The sequence below is a fragment of the Diadema antillarum genome, unplaced genomic scaffold (assembly GCF_040938485.1).
Source record: "Diadema antillarum isolate AM-2024a unplaced genomic scaffold, OU_Dant_1.0 scf00000226, whole genome shotgun sequence".
Classification (NCBI taxonomy): Eukaryota; Metazoa; Echinodermata; class Echinoidea; order Diadematoida; family Diadematidae; genus Diadema; species Diadema antillarum.
Window position 1 is genome coordinate 2838297 of NW_027271115.1, and position 19519 is coordinate 2857815.

Sequence of the window (19519 nt, forward strand, 5' to 3'; positions counted from 1 at the left end):
TACCTTTCAGTTGGATAAATGTTGACCCCCCCCCCCCCCAAAAAAAAAAAAACTAGAGAGGGGCCGTCAAAGGCGGCAGACCCACGCCTAGGTACAAAGTCGGGATAAACATAATGTGCATTCGGTCATCTACCAGAATTCGGCCACTTAATTGCCAGTGTGCTTTATCACCAGCCAGTGAGTTCTACCAAAAGATCGTACACTGAAGTGTACGATCTTTGGTTCTACAGTCACATCACACGCAAATCACATCATTACACATACGGTATTAACACTCATTCACGTACAGGAAAGTCCTCAAGTCTCCTCCAAAAATCCATCGAAAATCCCAAATTCCACAGTCAAAAGTGCAGAATCGGAACTTTTCCAAGCGCACGCGAATTAAGTCGCGGAAAAGGCGCTAAAAATCGAGAAATACGCCGTTTTCTTGCGGGATATTTTGATTATAGCAAGCCGAGAGTGTGATGATATCAAAGGTCGTATGAGTGTACGATCTTTGATGGTACGATTGTATCCACAAAAGCGCAAAAGAAAAACAAAATTTACGTACCCCCTAGGCAATTACCCCTATGATTAGTGTCTACGGGAATTATTCAATGCAAGGGTTGAATGCAAATGTCTACTGCACCAGTATTCGGCCACCAACGAGCGCCGCAACGTCCCCGATGCAATTTTGCACCAACAGTGTAGAGCGCGATGCATTTTCAGCGGCCTTGCACACGCATTGACATTGAGCACGCATATCGTGCAGTGTGACTGCGACCGAGCAAATGCTCCTCCAACGAAAAAAACAATCAATGTTAATTTGAAAAATCATCAAAATACGGGCCAGTTTGTGATGACGGAGAACGAACTTTCATAAATCTAGAAGGACATAGTCCCTCAAATAGGCCTAAACGTAAATTTCGGAATTCTTACGAACATTTGAGCAGCGAAGTCGGATCGTTTGGGAGTTTATGTTTTCGTATGGTAGCGGAAAATCGCAAAGTGAGAAACGGGAAATTTTCGGAGTGGTCACTATACCATGGGGTCAAAACTTCAAGGTCACACAGAATTTGCAAGGGTCAACCGATTATCACCAAAATCTAATCAATTCTTTCCTGCCATTATCCAAACATCCCCATAACATTTCGTGCAAATCCGTTTACCCGTTCTCTTGTTATCTTGTACACAAACAAAAAAACAAACAAACAAACCAAACAAACAAACAAACAACTAGAGAGGGGCCGTCAAAGGCGGCAGACCCACGCCTAAGTACAAAGTCGGGGCAAACATAATGTGCATTCGGTCATCTACCAGAATTCGGCCACTTAATTGCCAGTGTGCTTTATCACCAGCCAGTGAGTTCTACCAAAGATCGTACACTGAAGTGTACGATCTTTGGTTCTACAGTCACATCACACGCAAATCACATCATTACACATACGGTATTAACACTCATTCACGTACAGGAAAGTCCTCAAGTCTCCTCCAAAAATCCATCGAAAATCCCAAATTCCACAGTCAAAAGTGCAGAATCGGAACTTTTCCAAGCGCGCGCGAATTAAGTCCAGTTTTAAGAGTATTGTCTACGCGACGGGTCGCGGAAAAAGCGCTAAAAATCGAGAAATACGCCGTTTTCTTGCGGGATATTTTGATTATAGCAAGCCGAGAGTGTGATGATATCAAAGGTCGTATGAGTGTACGATCTTTGATGGTATCCACAAAAGCGCAAAAGAAAAACAAAATTTACGTACCCCCTAGGCAATTACCCCTATGATTAGTGTCTACGGGAATTATTCAATGCAAGGGTTGAATGCAAATGTCTACTGCACCAGTATTCGGCCACCAACGAGCGCCGCAACGTCCCCGATGCAATTTTGCACCAACAGTGTAGAGCGCGATGCATTTTCAGCGGCCTTGCACACGCATTGACATTGAGCACGCATATCGTGCAGAATGACTGCGACCGAGCAAATGCTCCTCCAACGAAAAAAACAATCAATGTTAATTTGAAAAATCATCAAAATACGGGCCAGTTTGTGATGACGGAGAACGAACTTTCATAAATCTAGAAGGACATAGTCCCTCAAATAGGCCTAAACGTAAATTTCGGAATTCTTACGAACATTTGAGCAGCGAAGTCGGATCGTTACGGGGTTAATGTTTTCGTATGGTAGCGGAAAATCGCAAAGTGAGAAACGGGAAATTTTCGGAGTGGTCACTATACCATGGGGTCAAAACTTCAAGGTCACACAGAATTTGCAAGGGTCAACCGATTATCATCAAAATCTAATCGATTCTTTCCTACCATTATCCAAACATCCCCATAACATTTCGTGCAAATCCGTTTACCCGTTCTCTTGTTATCTTGTACACAAACAAACAAACAAACAAACAAACAAACAAAAAAACAAACAAACAAACAAACAAACAAACAAACATACGGAACCCTTTACATAACCCCCTGCCGATTTTCATCGGCGTGGGTAAAAAGAAAAACAAAATTTACGTACCCCCTGGGCAATTACCCCCCTACGGCAATTATTCAATGCAAGGGTTGAATGCAAATATCTACTGCACCAGTATTCGGTCACCAACGAGCGCCGCAACGTCCGCGATGCAATTTTGCGCCAACAGGGTAGAGCGCGATGCATTTTCACCGGCCTTGAACACGCATTGACAATGAGTGCGCATATCGTGCAGTGTGACTGGGACCGAGCAAAATTATTTTCATGATTGAGGAATGCTCCTCCAACAAACAAACAAAAAAAGAATCAATGTTAATTTGAAAAATCACCAAATACGGGACAGTTTGTGACGACGGAGAGCGAACCCCGAACTTTCATAAATCAAGAAGGACACAGTTCCTCAAATAAACGTAAATTTCGAAATTCTTACGAATGGCGTTGAGCAGCGAAGTTGGATCGTCTTACGAACAGAGTTGCATGCAGCGAATTCGGATCGGATCGTTTGGGAGATACGCTTTTGTATATGGCGCGCCGATCGACCAACAACACTGTTTATCGGCGATAAACACTTTATCGAGCGATAAACTCTGTTATCGAGCGATAAACTCTGTTTATCAAGATGAAGCTCTGTTTATCACACCTTTATCAACTGATAAACTGAATTTTTCTCGATAAACACCGTTTATTCGGCGGTCGATAAACAGTGTTTATCACAAAAAACTCTGTTTATCGGTCGATCGATAAACATAGTTTTTCCTCGATAAACACTGTTTATCACTTGGTCGATAAACATAGTTTTTTCTCGATAAACACTGTTTATCACTTGATAAACAGTGTTTTTCGTTCGATAAACACTGTTTATCGCCGATAAACAGTGTTTTTTCAGTGTTTATCGCCGATAAACAGTGTTTTTCGGCGATGAACAGTTAATCGGCATTATTGATCAAATGGCGCGCCATATTTGTATGGTAGTGGAAAATCGCAAAGAAACGGAAAATGTTCGGAGTGGTCACTATACCATGGGGTCAAAACTTCAAGGTCACACAGAATTTGCAAGGGTCAACCGATTATCACCAAAATCTAATCGATTCTTTCCTGTCATTATCCAAACATTCCCTGAACATTTCGTGCAAATCCGTTTACCCGTTCTCTTGTTATCTTGTACACAAACAAACAAACAAACAAACATACAAACAAACAAACAAACAAACAAACAAACAAAACAAACAAACAAACAAACATACGGAACCCTTTACATAACCCCCTGCCGATTACATCGGCGTGGGTAAACATACGGAACCCTTTACATAACCCCCTGCCGATTTTCATCGGCGTGGGTAAAAAGAAAAACAAAATTTACGTACCCCCTGGGCAATTACCCCCCTACGGCAATTATTCAATGCAAGGGTTGAATGCAAATATATACTGCACCAGTATTCGGTCACCAACGAGCGCCGCAACGTCCGCGATGCAATTTTGCGCCAACAGGGTAGAGCGCGATGCAGCTTCACCGGCCTTGAACACGCATTGACAATGAGTGCGCATATCGTGCAGTGTGACTGGGACCGAGCAAAATTATTTCATGATTGAGGAATGCTCCTCCAACAAACAAACAAAAAAAGAATCAATGTTAATTTGAAAAATCACCAAATACGGGACAGTTTGTGACGACGGAGAGCGAACCCCGAACTTTCATAAATCAAGAAGGACACAGTTCCTCAAATAAACGTAAATTTCGAAATTCTTACGAATGGCGTTGAGCAGCGAAGTTGGATCGTCTTACGAACAGAGTTGCATGCAGCGAATTCGGATCGTTTGGAGATACGCTTTTGTATATGGCGCGCCGATCGACCAACAACACTGTTTATCGGCGATAAACACTTTATCGAGCGATAAACTCTGTTTATCGAGCGATAAACTCTGTTTATCAAGATGAAGCTCTGTTTATCACACCTTTATCAACTGATAAACTGAATTTTTCTCGATAAACACCGTTTATCGGCGGTCGATAAACAGTGCTAATCACAAAAAACTCTGTTTATCGGTCGATCGATAAACACAGTTTTTCCTCGATAAACACTGTTTATCGCTTGGTCGATAAACATAGTTTTTCTCAATAAACACTGTTTATCACTTGATAAACAGTGTTTTTCGTTCGATAAACACTGTTTATCGCCGATAAACAGTGTTTTTTCAGTGTTTATCGCCGATAAACAGACTGTTTTTCGGCGATGAACAGTTAATCGGCATTATTGATCAAATGGCGCGCCATATTTGTATGGTAGCGGAAAATCGCAAAGAAACGGAAAATGTTCGGAGTGGTCACTATACCATGGGGTCAAAACTTCAAGGTCACACAGAATTTGCAAGGGTCAACCGATTATCACCAAAATCTAATCGATTCTTTCCTGTCATTATCCAAACATTCCCTGAACATTTCGTGCAAATCCGTTTACCCGTTCTCTTGTTATCTTGTACACAAACAAACAAACAAACAAACATACAAACAAACAAACAAACAAACAAACAAAAAAACAAACAAACAAACAAACAAACAAACATACGGAACCCTTTACATAACCCCCTGCCGATTACATCGGCGTGGGTAAAAAAAACACCTTTCTGTGGCAAGCAAATGATTGCAGGCACAATCACATACAGCAGGTCACAAAAACTCCACATACAAACTTCTATTATCAAGTCTAATGGAATGAATTGTTCGAAAACCCACTCCGTAATTATTCGCTGCTTGGTGAAAATAGGTTGACACATAAGAAAAGAAGGTACTGCAGAATCTTAATCTTTTTTTTTTTAAGATCAAAAGAAGAACTGTGCAAATAAAAAGTATAAAAACATCTCGATGGACAAATTTCATGAATTTGAAGAATAAAAAGCATGTTCCGTAATTTACACCTAATTTCTTTTGTCACATAAAAAGAGGCACAGACAATGGTCTTGGCGATTGAAACAATGCACACGGACTGAAGAAACTTTCATTTGGCTCACTTTGTGGGCAACAGTGCATGAATGGATACAGACAGGCTACAGTCTGTATACGGCGACAAATATCGTTTTGAAAGCTGGGGTACTCTCTTGGTGTTGTTCTCTTGATTTTCGAGCATAAGGTAGGGGATGGGTAGAACAAGACACTGAAGACCTTGTGTCTGGCTCCAGCAAGAAATGAAGTAAACATTTACCAACATTCAACAACCTATGTCAAGGATCAAATGCAATCAGTCACTGCTAAAATTGTGTGTGTCTTAATCTTGATCATGGGTCTAATCATCCAACGCTGCGATCTATTGTCAAATGACAGTCTGACATTTACGGCCTGCTTCGACTGAGTAGACGCTGAGTGCTGCAAAGGAACCTCTAGACACTGCAAAGGTCACTTGTACGTGGGGATGGTACTCTGGAGACTGGGGGAAGGGTTCTAGACTCTAGGAAATTTTTCCTCGTCACTGGAACTTTGCTATCTCCTATATACCTCCATCCTCCCACTAGCACACATCCTGTTCTCTCAGTGAACCCATCTACTGCTTGTTGTTCCTTTCTTACGAGTCAGTGCAAACTCACTACCCTGAATGCATTTTCCTCCTCACAGAGATCCTTGACATATTGACACAAGAATATGATAATAACGACAACAACAATAAGGTGCACTTCTACTAATAGTGCTGTTGCTATGATATTAGAAAGCTTTAGATTTGCGAAGTGGACGCCCAGACGACATTCGCGTTGGCTGTTCTCTCTCCAGGCATCATGTTGCAAAGCAGCTTTAGATTACATGAGAATATAGCCTATACAAAGTAAAATGGCACCCTCACATGATTATGATCATTGCATCAAGGAGATCTCTGCATCATGAATTTGAGCGGATGCTAAAATTGCCCATACAATATGTAACTGACTGTGAAATCTCAGACGACGCGAGATCGATTTTGATAAGGAATTTTGCACATGTGTAGAACAGGTGTTTTCCTCTAAACATCTGCCTCGCCAAAATCTAAAGCTCCCTTTTCTACTGCACTGCAACAGGAGACTCGTGTTTGCTTGATTTCTTTCAAGATTATAAACAAAAAAAAAAACAGTTAGAAATCAAAAAGCCCAAAACAACTTATTGAAATTTCACTCCTCTGTGCACTGTGTGTGACACCACTGCTACACTTGTACTGGATTACCTGGCTATATGTCATGACTGCCTAAAAAAAACAAACCAAACAAACAAACACCAGATATCCATTCATGACTGTTGGATTTAAACTGTATGTCAGTTGGGCAACTCTTTCTACAGTTCCTAATTTCTCTCTCAACACACAGAGACATATCTTAAAACGTGACAGTTTGACAAGTTTGAAAGTACTAAAACAACCATCTTTAGGCGCAAATATCATAATTCTAAATACAAAATTACTAGAATACAGCATATCTCATCTTCGCTGTGATAGCATAAAACCACATTCCACAGGTATTCGGAATTACGGTCATAGCTAGAGGCTTATATTGACCAAGGCAAAAACGCCTCCATTGGAACTTTTTTCTGTTAAGAATAGTGTTATAGATGTGTGTCTGTGAGTTCTAAATGTGGGCAGCTTGGGACTTTCTATGGGTTCATTAGAGCTATTAAAGTAGTATTTGCTGTATCTAACTTGTGATAAAAAAGCCAGATTCCTCCAGCTAAGCCCACACTATGTTGACTGGAATGATCCAATTTGACTGGTATGATCTCATTTGTCTGGCAAGCAATCATCAGCCCTGTTTTCTTGGAAGTGTTACCTGGCCTTGGCGGCTTGCCACGACTATAAACTCCGAAAGACACTAAGTAAGCATGGCAGTGCTTTCCTGTTTGCTGGAGTATCAGCATTTAACACCTTCATTGGCAGTGAATACCTGTGTGCACATCCAACAGAGATGGCGCTCTTTTAGTAATTTTGCAGCAAGGTGGCACCACGACATTTTTTAGCTGAAAGCCTTGTGGACAGCAGGTCACTCTGCCACCTCGGACTCCCATTTTTTTAGTTATTTTGTGAGTTTAGAGTGCAGCTATGCACTTGATATAAGATTTCACTGAGGGCAGTTATTATCTGATACAGCTTGCTAAGATATTGATTTACTATCAAATCCCCTCTAGGGACTATGTGTACAGTACTCTCCGCGTAATCGGGTATTGCTTAAATGGGCACTCCGTTTAATTGGGTAGTAATGTCAAAATCAGTTCCAATGCACATTAAAATTACCTGATAATCGGGTTGCCTCTCCGCATAAATGGGTAAATAATTTTCTTCTAATCTAATTTCTACCCACATTTTATCGCAGATATAACACTTGAAGAAATCATGAATGTCAAATTTTCCACGGCTAATCGCATTCTCTGCTTAATTTGCAAAGAAGACCGATCATTTGGGGAGTAATTAAACATGAAAACACATGCACCAGTGCCGACTTGCCACACGTAAACGAACATTACACATGTAGCTGGCACTCACAATTGCATAGACAGACAGGAGTTGAACACACTTGCGCTCCTCCCTTACTCCGCAACAACATTCACAATATACGAGAAGTTTGCAACGAAAATCAGGCCATGCACCAACTCCATAATTTTGCTTTTCCCCAGTCACTTCTCGAAAAGTAACCCGACGTTCTGTATGTGACTAGTGCACGCAGAGATATGTTAATTTCAGAAAACGCCTGCGTGTTAGCGAGGAGTCTATGGTCAAATGCAAGCACGGTGTTAAGTATACAGTGTAGGTGTTTGGTGCAGTGTACAATGCATGTACATACACATTGTGTGTCAATTGTGAATAAGACGTGTTCTTCTGTTGATCGGGTACTCCGCTTAATCGGGTAAGAAACGCTCTGCTCGAGCCTCCCCGATTATGCGGAGAGTACTGTACCTACATGTATCTGTAAGGACCACCTCTACGTTGCCACCACATAGGAAGAAAGTGTGTTGTTTAGATCCTTTGCATAGTGACCACCTGCCTAACGTGACAAGTGACCAAGGATTTGGTTTCCCCCTGGATGACTGAAATAGCCACTCAGCAGTGGCCACTCAGAGCACAGCGGCAGAGTACTATAACTATTTTGGACATTGCATAAAGCAGATACCATTGAATCTTGTCTATAGCTACTACACGTAGCTTTACTCTAGTTTCAGAGTCCTTTACCTGTTGAGGACGGGCTGACTTTGCCACAACACACACTTCCCATAGACACTTGCCCGAATATACTCGGGACTCGTCCTTAACCGGTTAAAGGTAATGGGTGATCCTTCAGAGGGACAGGGCGACTAGCTAACGCTTCCTTCAGTTCCAGTTTCAGGTTTTACATTTCTCCACTTAAATACATGGAATCATTATGAAAAATCAACAACATTCTCATTAACATATAAATAAGAATACCTAAAAGAGTACGTAAAGGAAATAAATATAATTCTGTGTATGCAAGAACACACATTATGGTACAGGTGGAGGAGACAACCATCAATAGGCAGTTTGCTTAGCTGAGATAGCAGCCTCTAGGGGATGTGATATCTTGTCATTCTCTCGTTTTTAATTGAGGGTATTGTGGTGTACTTGTTATCATATTGGACATTATATGTGACCGTGCATCACAAAACGAACAAAAAGTCGCACACACTGATTTTGAGCGAGTCCTCACTAAAAATCAGTGGAATGGGTTAACCTAGCCGATCTTGACTTTTTCATATTTTCTGAAAGAGCAAGTCTTCTTTTACAGTATGCTGAAATTAGGGGTCATAAAACGGGCGGGAAAGTGTGTTTTTTAGCAGTCTATCTCGAACATTTTTGGTAGAATAGTGTGATTAGGTGTGTCTTTAGAGTCCCTTTTTCATTTCTGAAAAACCTTGTACACACTCTTACTTTCAACTCTAATAACTTTTGAAAGGATAGCGCTACTGCTTTGAAAGTTAGCATTAATTATGGACAGAATGTGTTAATGAGGCATGCTTAATTTCAGTTTAATCTGATAATCCCTTCATTGTTGTTACTCTGGTGGTTTACTTCCTATTTTTTTGTCCCATTCAACGCACAGCCAGCATGGTTTGGTAAAGATTAAGCGCTTGAATAGAAACTGTACTTCAGAGCCTCTTTTCTCAGTTCACACTTTTCCTGAGTTTGTGCTTTCTTTCCAATATTTAGATTGGTTAGGAGAGTCCATTTGATTTGAGTTATACATCATTTTAAAGCTTAAAGTCTGCTCTTTCAGAATATGGACTTAACTAAAAATTCATGTCTGGCGACTTTTTGTTTGTTTTGTGATGCAGGGTCACATATCGCAATAGCTACCTCCTTTAACTTGTCTATAATGACCACATTTTGTGTTTCCCTTGAGCAGTCAACGAAGACAGGTCTGACTGTAGTTTGAGGAAAAGGCACAACTACGGATTTTTCAAGTCTACAGCTTTCTGCAGCATGTTTAATCATTGACCAAAAGTCTACAAGGAAGGTTAACAGACTTTGCTTACCTCCTCGATGAAATGCCACGGATGGTACGTTGTTCCCAAAATGGTGGGCTGCTTCAGGCCATGTTCAAACAGTGACTTCAAAGCTGGACATAACCTGTGTGGGGAAAGATACATACTGCCATTATATTTTGAAAAGGTATATCAAAAACATCAAAACTACACTGTAAAACATGATATATTCGCGGTACGAAATTTTCGCGAATTGGAGCCCACGGCCTTTTTCGTGGCAAGAAATTTTCGCGAATTGCCACTTGCGTTCAATACATATAGAGTAGATAAGATATTTCGCGTGCATTTTAATTTCGCGAATCTTGGCGCTCGCGAAATTCGCGAAATTAAAATGCACGCGAAAATTCCTTGTTTTACAGTATTCTGATTGACAAAGCAACTGCCATGACAAAATGTAAAGACACATATACGCCAGAACTGCACCTCTGGTTCATGTTTAACTGTTTTTGTTGTTTTTACTTCTTTGGTGAATGCATTGAATTACAGAAAATAAAATACAAAGCTGGTTGGAAAAGAAAGTGCTTTAGTTATGACAACCATTCATTATCAATGAAAATACACCACTCAACTATTGCAGAGGAGACATGAAATGACAAGCAAATAACTTTACAACAATCTGTATAGATAACTACTTCATTAAATATGAATGAGTACATAAATGAGCTGATTAGTTCATTATTGCATTGCTGGGGTGACGAGATCTTTTATCTCAAATTTTGATAAAAATCACTTCTTTAAATTAATTGTCAGATAACCAATTAAGTGATGTCCTGTCCAAATCTTGGATGTCTTACTTCTAAAATTAAACCACCATGCATGTCAAAGGTTATAGTGCGTTGGCTGCCATGTTGTTGTTTTTTGTCGTTGTTTTTTCTCACTTTAACATGACTCACTTTAACATGACTCAAGCACAAAGCATGTGGCCTTTGTTTTCTTATGGGGTCAAATAGGATTTACAGGCTTCCACGAAGTCTGCACTGTTCCTAGATTTATGTCAAACCATTTTTTTTTTTTTACTTATCTCACAGCAGACTGAACAAAAAGAAATCATCTATTAATCCTTGTCTGCCATGAAAGCAGGGTCATGTGCAGGCCACATCCCACAGGACCAGGCTGGATAATCTCTTTCCACGAACCCAGGATCCCAGAAAAGCATAACATTATCGTTATCCCCGTCAACACCAACGCAAACATGCTGGCTCAGAAAGCCACACAGGCATACACAGACATACCACTATCCCACCCCTCCATCATCATCCCTCCCCTCCTCCCCCCTCCCCCCCCCCCCCCCCACTCCCCCCCCCCCCCCCCCCACACACCCTCCAGCCATTCTCCACAGACACACAATACATTAATCTAATATGATTCGTGGGTGCCATGCGGGAGGAAGGTATCGTTGGCCAAACCAGACACTTACTCTCCTCATGAACTGACAAGAAAAGTGGGCCAGGAACCGTGAAATTAGGGGTTGATGAAACCGGGCTTGACATGTGGCTTTCTTATCTTCTCATGGGTCCCCGTCACTTTTATGTTTCAACTCCCAATATCCTGACCATAATCCTCCTTTCTTTTTCTTCTTTGCGATTGGCCAACAGCGATGATGTTAAGCATGATGCAAACTTTGGAACAAAAAATACCCCTGAGGTGTTTTGTTGTTACTGTTGTTGTTTTCCTCAGTGAAACCAGATATTTCCACCAGATATTTCCGCCTGCCCTTCCTTGGGCTCATAACTCTGATGGGCCTCATTTCCTCAAAGTGCTTGGCAACAATGGAAATCTCAAACAATTGCAGTTACCATGACAAAAGCTAGACAACAACAATTAAACAGCCTTGAGTATTCTACTTGTTGCCACAGTAACTGCAAGCATTGCTACTTGCCATGACTGTGCATGATTCTACATGGATTGATTGAGACTAGATGAATGAACAAATGATTTATTGAATTAGTAGAATGAATGAATGAATGAATGAATAGATAAACAGTTGCTTGCTGGCACCCTACTTCTGCTTGTTTGACCTGCTGTATAGACCTGTTTGGCTAGGGTGCTGGTGGTTTTGTTTTTTTGTTGTTGTTGTTGGTTTTGTGTGTGTGTGTGTGTGTGTGTTTTTGTGGGTTTTTTTTTCAGTGTTAATGTCTAGTTCAGCCATACCTGGGGTGCTTCAGTATGCCTATACAACAATTGATTTATGCAATAACATAGCAATGTTACTGACTCATTGCATAGCCCACTGAATCACCTTTCCTTCTTATTTTGGAAGGACCCCAGTTATGACCAACATAAGTTACAGTGTCTTCAAACCAAAAAGGTCCATACCAGTGAACAGTATATCAAGAATTTCTGCTTTTGTAATAGTGATATGGTGTACGAAGACCAGGTAAGAAGACTTACGATCCTCTGACAAGGTCTGTGATGGTTTCCGTGACAGAGTCATCTCCAGCCATGGTGTACTGCTTACTCCGCTCATCAAGGATCTCTACAAACTTCGCTGGGAACCAACCCCTCAGACCATTCAGCTCCCCAACCCAGCAGTGCTCATCTTTCTGAGAGATAATCTGTCAGAAAAACAACAACAAACAATGATTATCTTTTTTTTTAATGAAAATGGGACAATATTTTTAACAAGTCTACCAACAATCCCACAACCAAACTGGGGTGGTTTAGAAGAGCAACTGGTACATGCATTTCAATAGGCACAAACAATTCAAAAGTAAAGTCAGGCTTTAATATTCCTCTTGTCGGAATGTGACAAATACTGACATACATATGTATATACATACACTGTACAATTATTGCTTTTTTTTTTTAAGGGAGCCTCCTGCAGTTGTAGGAAATCTGGTAAGTCTTTTGTTATCTGTTCACTACTGGATCATCATTTCTTGACATGCAATTAATTTTACAAATGATTTCTAATGTCACCTGCCATTTTCATAAGGCATTTGACAGAATATGAGGGTTTTTAAGGGTGTTCAAAAGTTTCATGATGTTTTTGTCATGGATACCTACTTTGCTGCATAAGTCTGATTATATCAGCATTGACTACCTCATCACATGCAAGAACAAGTTTGGGAAAGCTTTTTGGATACATGGGAAAACCTTTCGTTCTCATGTTGTACATACAATTTGCATACATGACACACTCCCCTGAATGGATAGGTTTATATCAGATGGCTACTACTATAAAATGCAAGAGAAAGTGAAGTGAATTTTTAAAGGGCATCTCCACTTTATTTTGTACAAGAGAAAATTGGGAAAGGTAAAATTGATGTGCGAAAGAAATAGAGAATTTTTGCCTATTGCTCTGCACTGAAATCAAGGCTGAAGGAACCACAAAAGACTTTTGAGAGGAGAGTAGTTACTTTGTAATATTTCACTGCCTTTACTGATTCTGACCTTATGCTTTTCAATTGTGTGAGGGTCTAGTACCATGCAAGAAAAACAAATAAAAAGAAGCTGACTTTAATAGCACAATTGATATCAATCATGCCCAGAACATAAGTATTCACAGCAAACTTATTCAGTGTGTAAAACAGGGCATAGGTTGTTTGAGGGCAAAACTCTTTGTTTACAACAACAAGTTCAGGGGGCATGAATTTGCTCTCAGCCAATCAGATGCAAGGATTTCAGTAGCTTATAACAGTCTGTCAGAAAAACAATATCCAACAAAATGCTGGGAGAAATACCAACACCCCCCCCCCCCCCCCCCCACCACAAAATTTGCATTGAAATGAGCTGTCTGGTTCTTTGTTTATAGCAACCAGTTCATACCACAAAATTTGCATTGAAATTATCGTCCACCTGTTGACATACATTCCTGCATACTCGAATGTGAATTTAATCATCCCAGGTGCAAAAAACACTTTTCCTTTCAATACTCTTGAAAGGAATTGCATGCACAGCTGCAGAATTTCCCAAACCTTTCAAGATTCCCACTTTCTTTACCAAACAGGTCAATAAAGTCATGAATGTTTGGGTAGTTCTCTCATCACATATTCAGGGCAAAATATGGCCAATTCATCGCAAAGCTGACTACGTGCATTTGGTAGCAATTTAAGGTTAACTGAGACCTAAAAAGTATCTGTAGTGATTCAATATGAGAACGAAAATGCATCTCAGCCACACAAAAATTGATTCTTCTTCCCCCAATGGTTTTCCAAACATCTAACTTTGTTTCTACCAGACAAAGTGGGAATGGAAGGAATTTTGATTTAATCAGCTCCACTTCCAATTCCACCTACGATGATGATGTGTTTAATAATCACAAGTATTGACCAAATTGCTTCTCAGCCAAACTGAAATATGTGTAAGATTCTCCTTCTGTCCTGGTAGTCCAAACATCAAAATTTCTTTTTAGCAGACATCATGGAAATTGTAAAAAATGTAAATCTTTTATGAGCTTCACTTTGGTTCCACTCACTGTGATGATATCGTTTTTCCTGAATCCCAGCTCGTCGTCATCGTGTCTCTCAAAGTCCAGCAGGGCCTTGGCCCTCCTCTTTCTCGTCCTCGTGATGTTGACAAACTGCTCGTGGTCCTTCTGGTGGCTCTCCAACGAGTAATCCGGAATCAAACTCTACAAAACAGCATACAACAAAACAAGACACGGACCCATGTGGGTACAAACGCATGAACAGGATGATATACATCAACAGAATTATACACATTAACAAGATGAAGGACATTGCAGTTTCATGAGCCAATGATACTGCTGCCAGGAAAATACCGTATACGCCATATATTTCATGTGATTTTTGTTTTGGCAAATCTTGCGAGTCAGGTGCTATTTGCAAATTTAAGATCCCACCTAAATATTAACTCTGATCCCATCATAAATGCAATATGAACACTTACATTTCTCTGTTCATTACTGCACTCCACAATCGTGAATTTAACCACTCGCAAAAGTGTTGGGCAGTCCGGATTCATGAAAAGATTTGACTTGCTCGATATATATATAAATATGGCATAAACTGTAATCTATTACTTGCTAAAAATGGCTAACCATCAAATTTATGATCACTTGGCTCTCTAGTTGGTCAATGTGGTGATGCAAATTCTCACTTTTCTAATGTGATCCATTACTCAAAAACATATCTTCAGTGGTTGAAATCTCCATGTTGGTCATCGGCTTCATCATTGCATTGCACATCCAACTGAGAAGAAAGTCAAATTGCACTCTTTCATAATGGTCACAAAAGGCAAGATCTTTCCAACTTCTTGTGCTCAAAGTTAAATTCAGTTCAGAGAAAAAAGATTTGACGACTCTATTAGCTAATGCTCTGCATGGTTGTCTGCATCATTACAGATGAGATGTTTTCAGGGCTGATACAAGTTTTCTCAAACTGAAATCTCAACATCCATGCCCAATCAAAATTTTGACAGTCCTTCAACCACAATTACATTGCTTAGCCAAAATATAAAGAACAACCAGTGATTCATTAGTTTGATGACCAACTAGGCTAAAAGACTGAAATGTGTGAAGCATGACGTAAGTGCAATTTAATAGTGAGGCGAGGCTTTGGGAGGGGGTTGAATGTTTCGCTTCAAATTACTGCAAGGTCTTGATTGAAGACCATCTAGACTTACAATTTTGGCATTCTTTGGGTCGATGGCCTGGAAATGTCTGCCGATCTGCTGGATGGCTTCTCGGAGGTCAGACACCAGCTCTGTCTGCCTGATGTTCTTGGCCTTTAGGTCCATCTTGTCATCTTGACTTGCTGCAAAAAAAAAAAAATAAACAAACAAATGATGTAGAGACAGAAAACATTAAATATAACTTTTCAAACACATTCATCTGATACAGCAAGATATCTTTACGGACCATTTTGCATTAAAACATCACAATATGAATGTGGTTGATATTGATTGTAAATGGGATATAAACTAATCAATACCTGATGGAACAGTCCTTGAACTGGTTCAAGACATCTCTTCTTTTTTTCTTTCTCCAAAGTCATTTCAATATAGTACTGTCGTTTACCTAGGGTCTTGTCAAACTTCAGAATCTATGCAAAAAACTTGCCAAAACAAAGCTTAATGACATGGAAGGTGGATATTGCTTTGTTTTTTTTTTGTGTGTGTGTTTTTTTTGCATGACGCAAATCTCTCGTTTGAAGAGGCTACACCCCAGTAAATAATGCCAGTGCATATCTTGGCAATCAATGACTTAAAGTCAAAGATATAAAACACCTGTTTCTTGACCCTGGCCTAATCTAAGCATCAGTCATCACCACAGCGCCACAGGAGGGGGGGGGGGGGGGGCACCGCGAGAGGAGGAGATTGTTTTGGTTTTGGCATGGGCCATGTAGCTCCATGGTGCGTGTGTGTGTGTACGTGTGTGTGTGTGAGTGTAGACATTCAGCGTATGCAGACAGAGCATGCCTGTACTGTAGTGACCGGAACTATTGTGCTCTCCCCTTCTCCCTCCCCCATCTCTCCCCCCTCTCCCTCCCTCTCTCCCCCTCGCTCTCCCTCTCTCTCTCTCTCTCTCTCTCCCTCTCTCTCTCTTTCTCAATGATCCAGTCAGCAGGCTGATTGTAACCAGGGAGGTAGTCTCACCTCCCCGTTGTAACTCACTGCCAAATAGCACATTGTCAGCACCGGCAAACTGGCAATGCTCTCCTTCTTATTCCTGTATTTTCGTTATTTACGGGTCGATTTTTTTCGTTCGAAATGTAAAATGGATGACCATAGAATTTCTCAATAGAATATAAAAGAGATATAGAGAAAATTGAGTTCACTTTGAATGGTCTGCCACAGGCAGATATCCTTATCATGCTCTTACGTAATACGACAGCTGCTTTCTCAACGATCCAGTCAGAACCAGGGAGTAGTCTCACCTCCCCGTTGTAACTCACTGCCAAATAGCACCGGCAAACTGGCAATGCTCTCCTTCTTATTCCTGTATTTTCGTTATTTACGGGTCAATTTTTTTCGTTCGAAATGTAAAATGGATGACCATAGAATTTCTCAATAGAATATAAAATTGAAAACTTTAAAAAGGATAGAGAAAATTGAGTTCACTTTGAATGGTCTACCACAGGCAGATATCCTTATCATGCTCTTACGTAATACGACAGCTGCTGGAGTCATCAAACCCTGGCTTGGCCTCCAGGTTTGTCACGCCTGAGCAGAAAGTTTATTTGCAATGGACAAGTACTTCGACTCCCAACTCCCAAACGACAAATATACGCACCCCACTTTGGGTAACACCAGTTGGGGACTCGCTTCAAACGAGGGATTGACGGCATGGTTCTCATCTGAGTGGGGGGTGAGGGTGGCAGTGGAGTGGCAGTTCATATTGCACACTTGAAGCAAACTTTTAACTAGGAAAAGTATGAGGGGTGTTCTTTTTTGTTTAACAGTTTCTCAATACTTTTCATTCCAATCGTTTCCACGTCCTACTGCACACACATTTTATTTCTGATGTGCAGTTTTCAATGCAGTATTTTCATTCCATTTTACCTGCCAGAATATCAGCAGAACCAACAATAAATATCATTTGATTTCCAAAACATGTCTGGCCATAGAACACGGTCTTATCATGCAGAACTTGCAAATCTATTTGAATTAAGTGAATGATAGCAATTTTTCTTGTAGATACTTACGAAAGAGCGATCCCATGAGAGATTTTCTTCTTTGAAGCTGTCTCTTGTTCACTTGCTGTACAGGGAGAGAAAGAAATGTCTGAAAATCTTCAATCTTATTTATGAAAATTCTGGCCATTCATATGATAATAATACAAATTTAGATAAATTTATAGTAACAACACAAGTACATCAAAAGTATTTGCACATTCTTTCGCAAAGTTTCAGCTGACCAGAAGGAGATTAAAACAACTGCAGTAATAATTTGATTGCCCTTGAAATGAGTAATTGTCCAACTTTCTTCTTCTTTCGTCTTTTTGAAAGACGGAGAAAAATCCTACAAGAAGTCACATTCCAACTATTCCCTTGCAGTCATAATTTTCCTCATGACATATCCAACTGTACAAAAGTTTTCACAGATCTGCTCCTTCTAAGTGAGTGCTTTCAATAATTGAGTGCTCACCGAATAATTGGGAACTGCCATGATATTCAATGCAGCATACTGTAAAACATGATATATCCGCGGCACGAAATTTTCGCGAATTGGAGCCGACGGCATTTTTCGTGGCAAGAAATTTTCGCGAATTGCCACTTGCGTTCAATGCATATAGTGTAGATAAGAAATTTCATGTGCATTTTAATTTCGCGAATCTTGGCGCTCGCGAAATTCGCGAAATTAAAATGCACGCGAACATTCCTCACTTTACAGTACTCTTCAGGAGTGATTTTCCTTGCTTAATTTGAACCCAAATCCAATCAATGTGGATGCATTTTGGCTGAAACGTTTACACTGTCTCCCATTAATGTCTAAAAATGATAAATCCAAAGAAACACACTGTAAACACAGGCATTTTACATCTTGTCAGGACGTTTACATTTTAAAACCAATTCCACAAATATTATGTCAGATGCACAGTTGACACAATAATTGCTGATTGGCAGTATGGATGTAGTTTGTGTGATCACATGAGTTAGCACTGTGCTGAAAAATGACATTGAGGTCATGTGTACAGTATCAGAGTCCCACAAAGGACGTAGCCAGGGCACAAGATTTGCACGTCCACTTGCCTGTTTCGGTAGGTTGCCTGCAGAGTCCGGGTTGACGATGGCGCCCTGCTCGGCCATGAGATATGCCAGGTGCTTGCGTCTGTGCGTGTCCACTATGATGTCCGTCAGTGAGGCGGAATGTTTCATGCCAATCTAGAGAGTGGTGATGGCATCAAGAGGAAAAGACAGATGAGAATTACTTCTGTGCACACAAATTTGGTTTCATTTGTCTTTCGTAAGTTGCAAAAGTCCAGACTATAACACAAGCGGGTGGGTTTTAACTTCCTACTACTGACATAATTATAATCATTAGTAACATGAAGTCTCAGAACTGAAGCACTTTCCTCAAAATTCCAAATGATCTGCGATGAAACTCTTATAGTTACACCACTTTTATTCATCTCCTACATAATCAACTTTAGTATGAATAGGTCCTAACATTATGTGTTCAAGGAATTCTTGTTCATAAATGTAATTACAATTTACTATTAAACCTAACACAACTTATAATCAAAATGGAAAAAGATGATATAAAAATGACCACATTCAGGATCAATGATTATGCTGTTGTAAGCACCAAATACATTTTCCTTTTTGCCAATAATACCACAGCATGATGTGGATATACATCCATTTTAATCACATCTTTGATGAGATGGGACTGAACATCTATCAACAGGAATAATGGCTATCTGAGAGAAAAAAAAAGCTACTGAAAAATATAACAGATTTACGGATCATCATCGTTCCAGCAATGACAGCAAGCATTGAGTTCCAAAGTGCAAAGTGAACCCACTACCCTTCATTTTTTTTTTGTTAATTAACTTTTGCATAGGCAGTCATTAAGAAAGTCATATTTTCATCTTTATAGATCTCCTTTTCAGGTATATCTTTTATATTCTATCTTGAACTCTTCTAGCATGTTATTCTACTTGCAG

At 40.1% G+C, this 19519-nt stretch overlaps 1 protein-coding gene across 1 annotated transcript in view; it reads right to left on the bottom strand.

The window, feature by feature from the left end:
• Window positions 1-19519, bottom strand: part of LOC139724744 (small G protein signaling modulator 3 homolog) — a 103889-nt gene that overhangs the window by 15616 nt on the left and 68754 nt on the right. Inside the window, exons 12-17 of the mRNA XM_071635867.1 lie at window positions 18603-18734; window positions 17556-17610; window positions 15535-15665; window positions 14366-14521; window positions 12340-12503; window positions 9940-10033 (exon numbers count right to left, since the gene is read on the bottom strand). Of these exons, the coding sequence (XP_071491968.1) occupies window positions 9940-10033; window positions 12340-12503; window positions 14366-14521; window positions 15535-15665; window positions 17556-17610; window positions 18603-18734 (732 nt within the window). The remainder of the gene's footprint in view (window positions 1-9939; window positions 10034-12339; window positions 12504-14365; window positions 14522-15534; window positions 15666-17555; window positions 17611-18602; window positions 18735-19519) is intronic.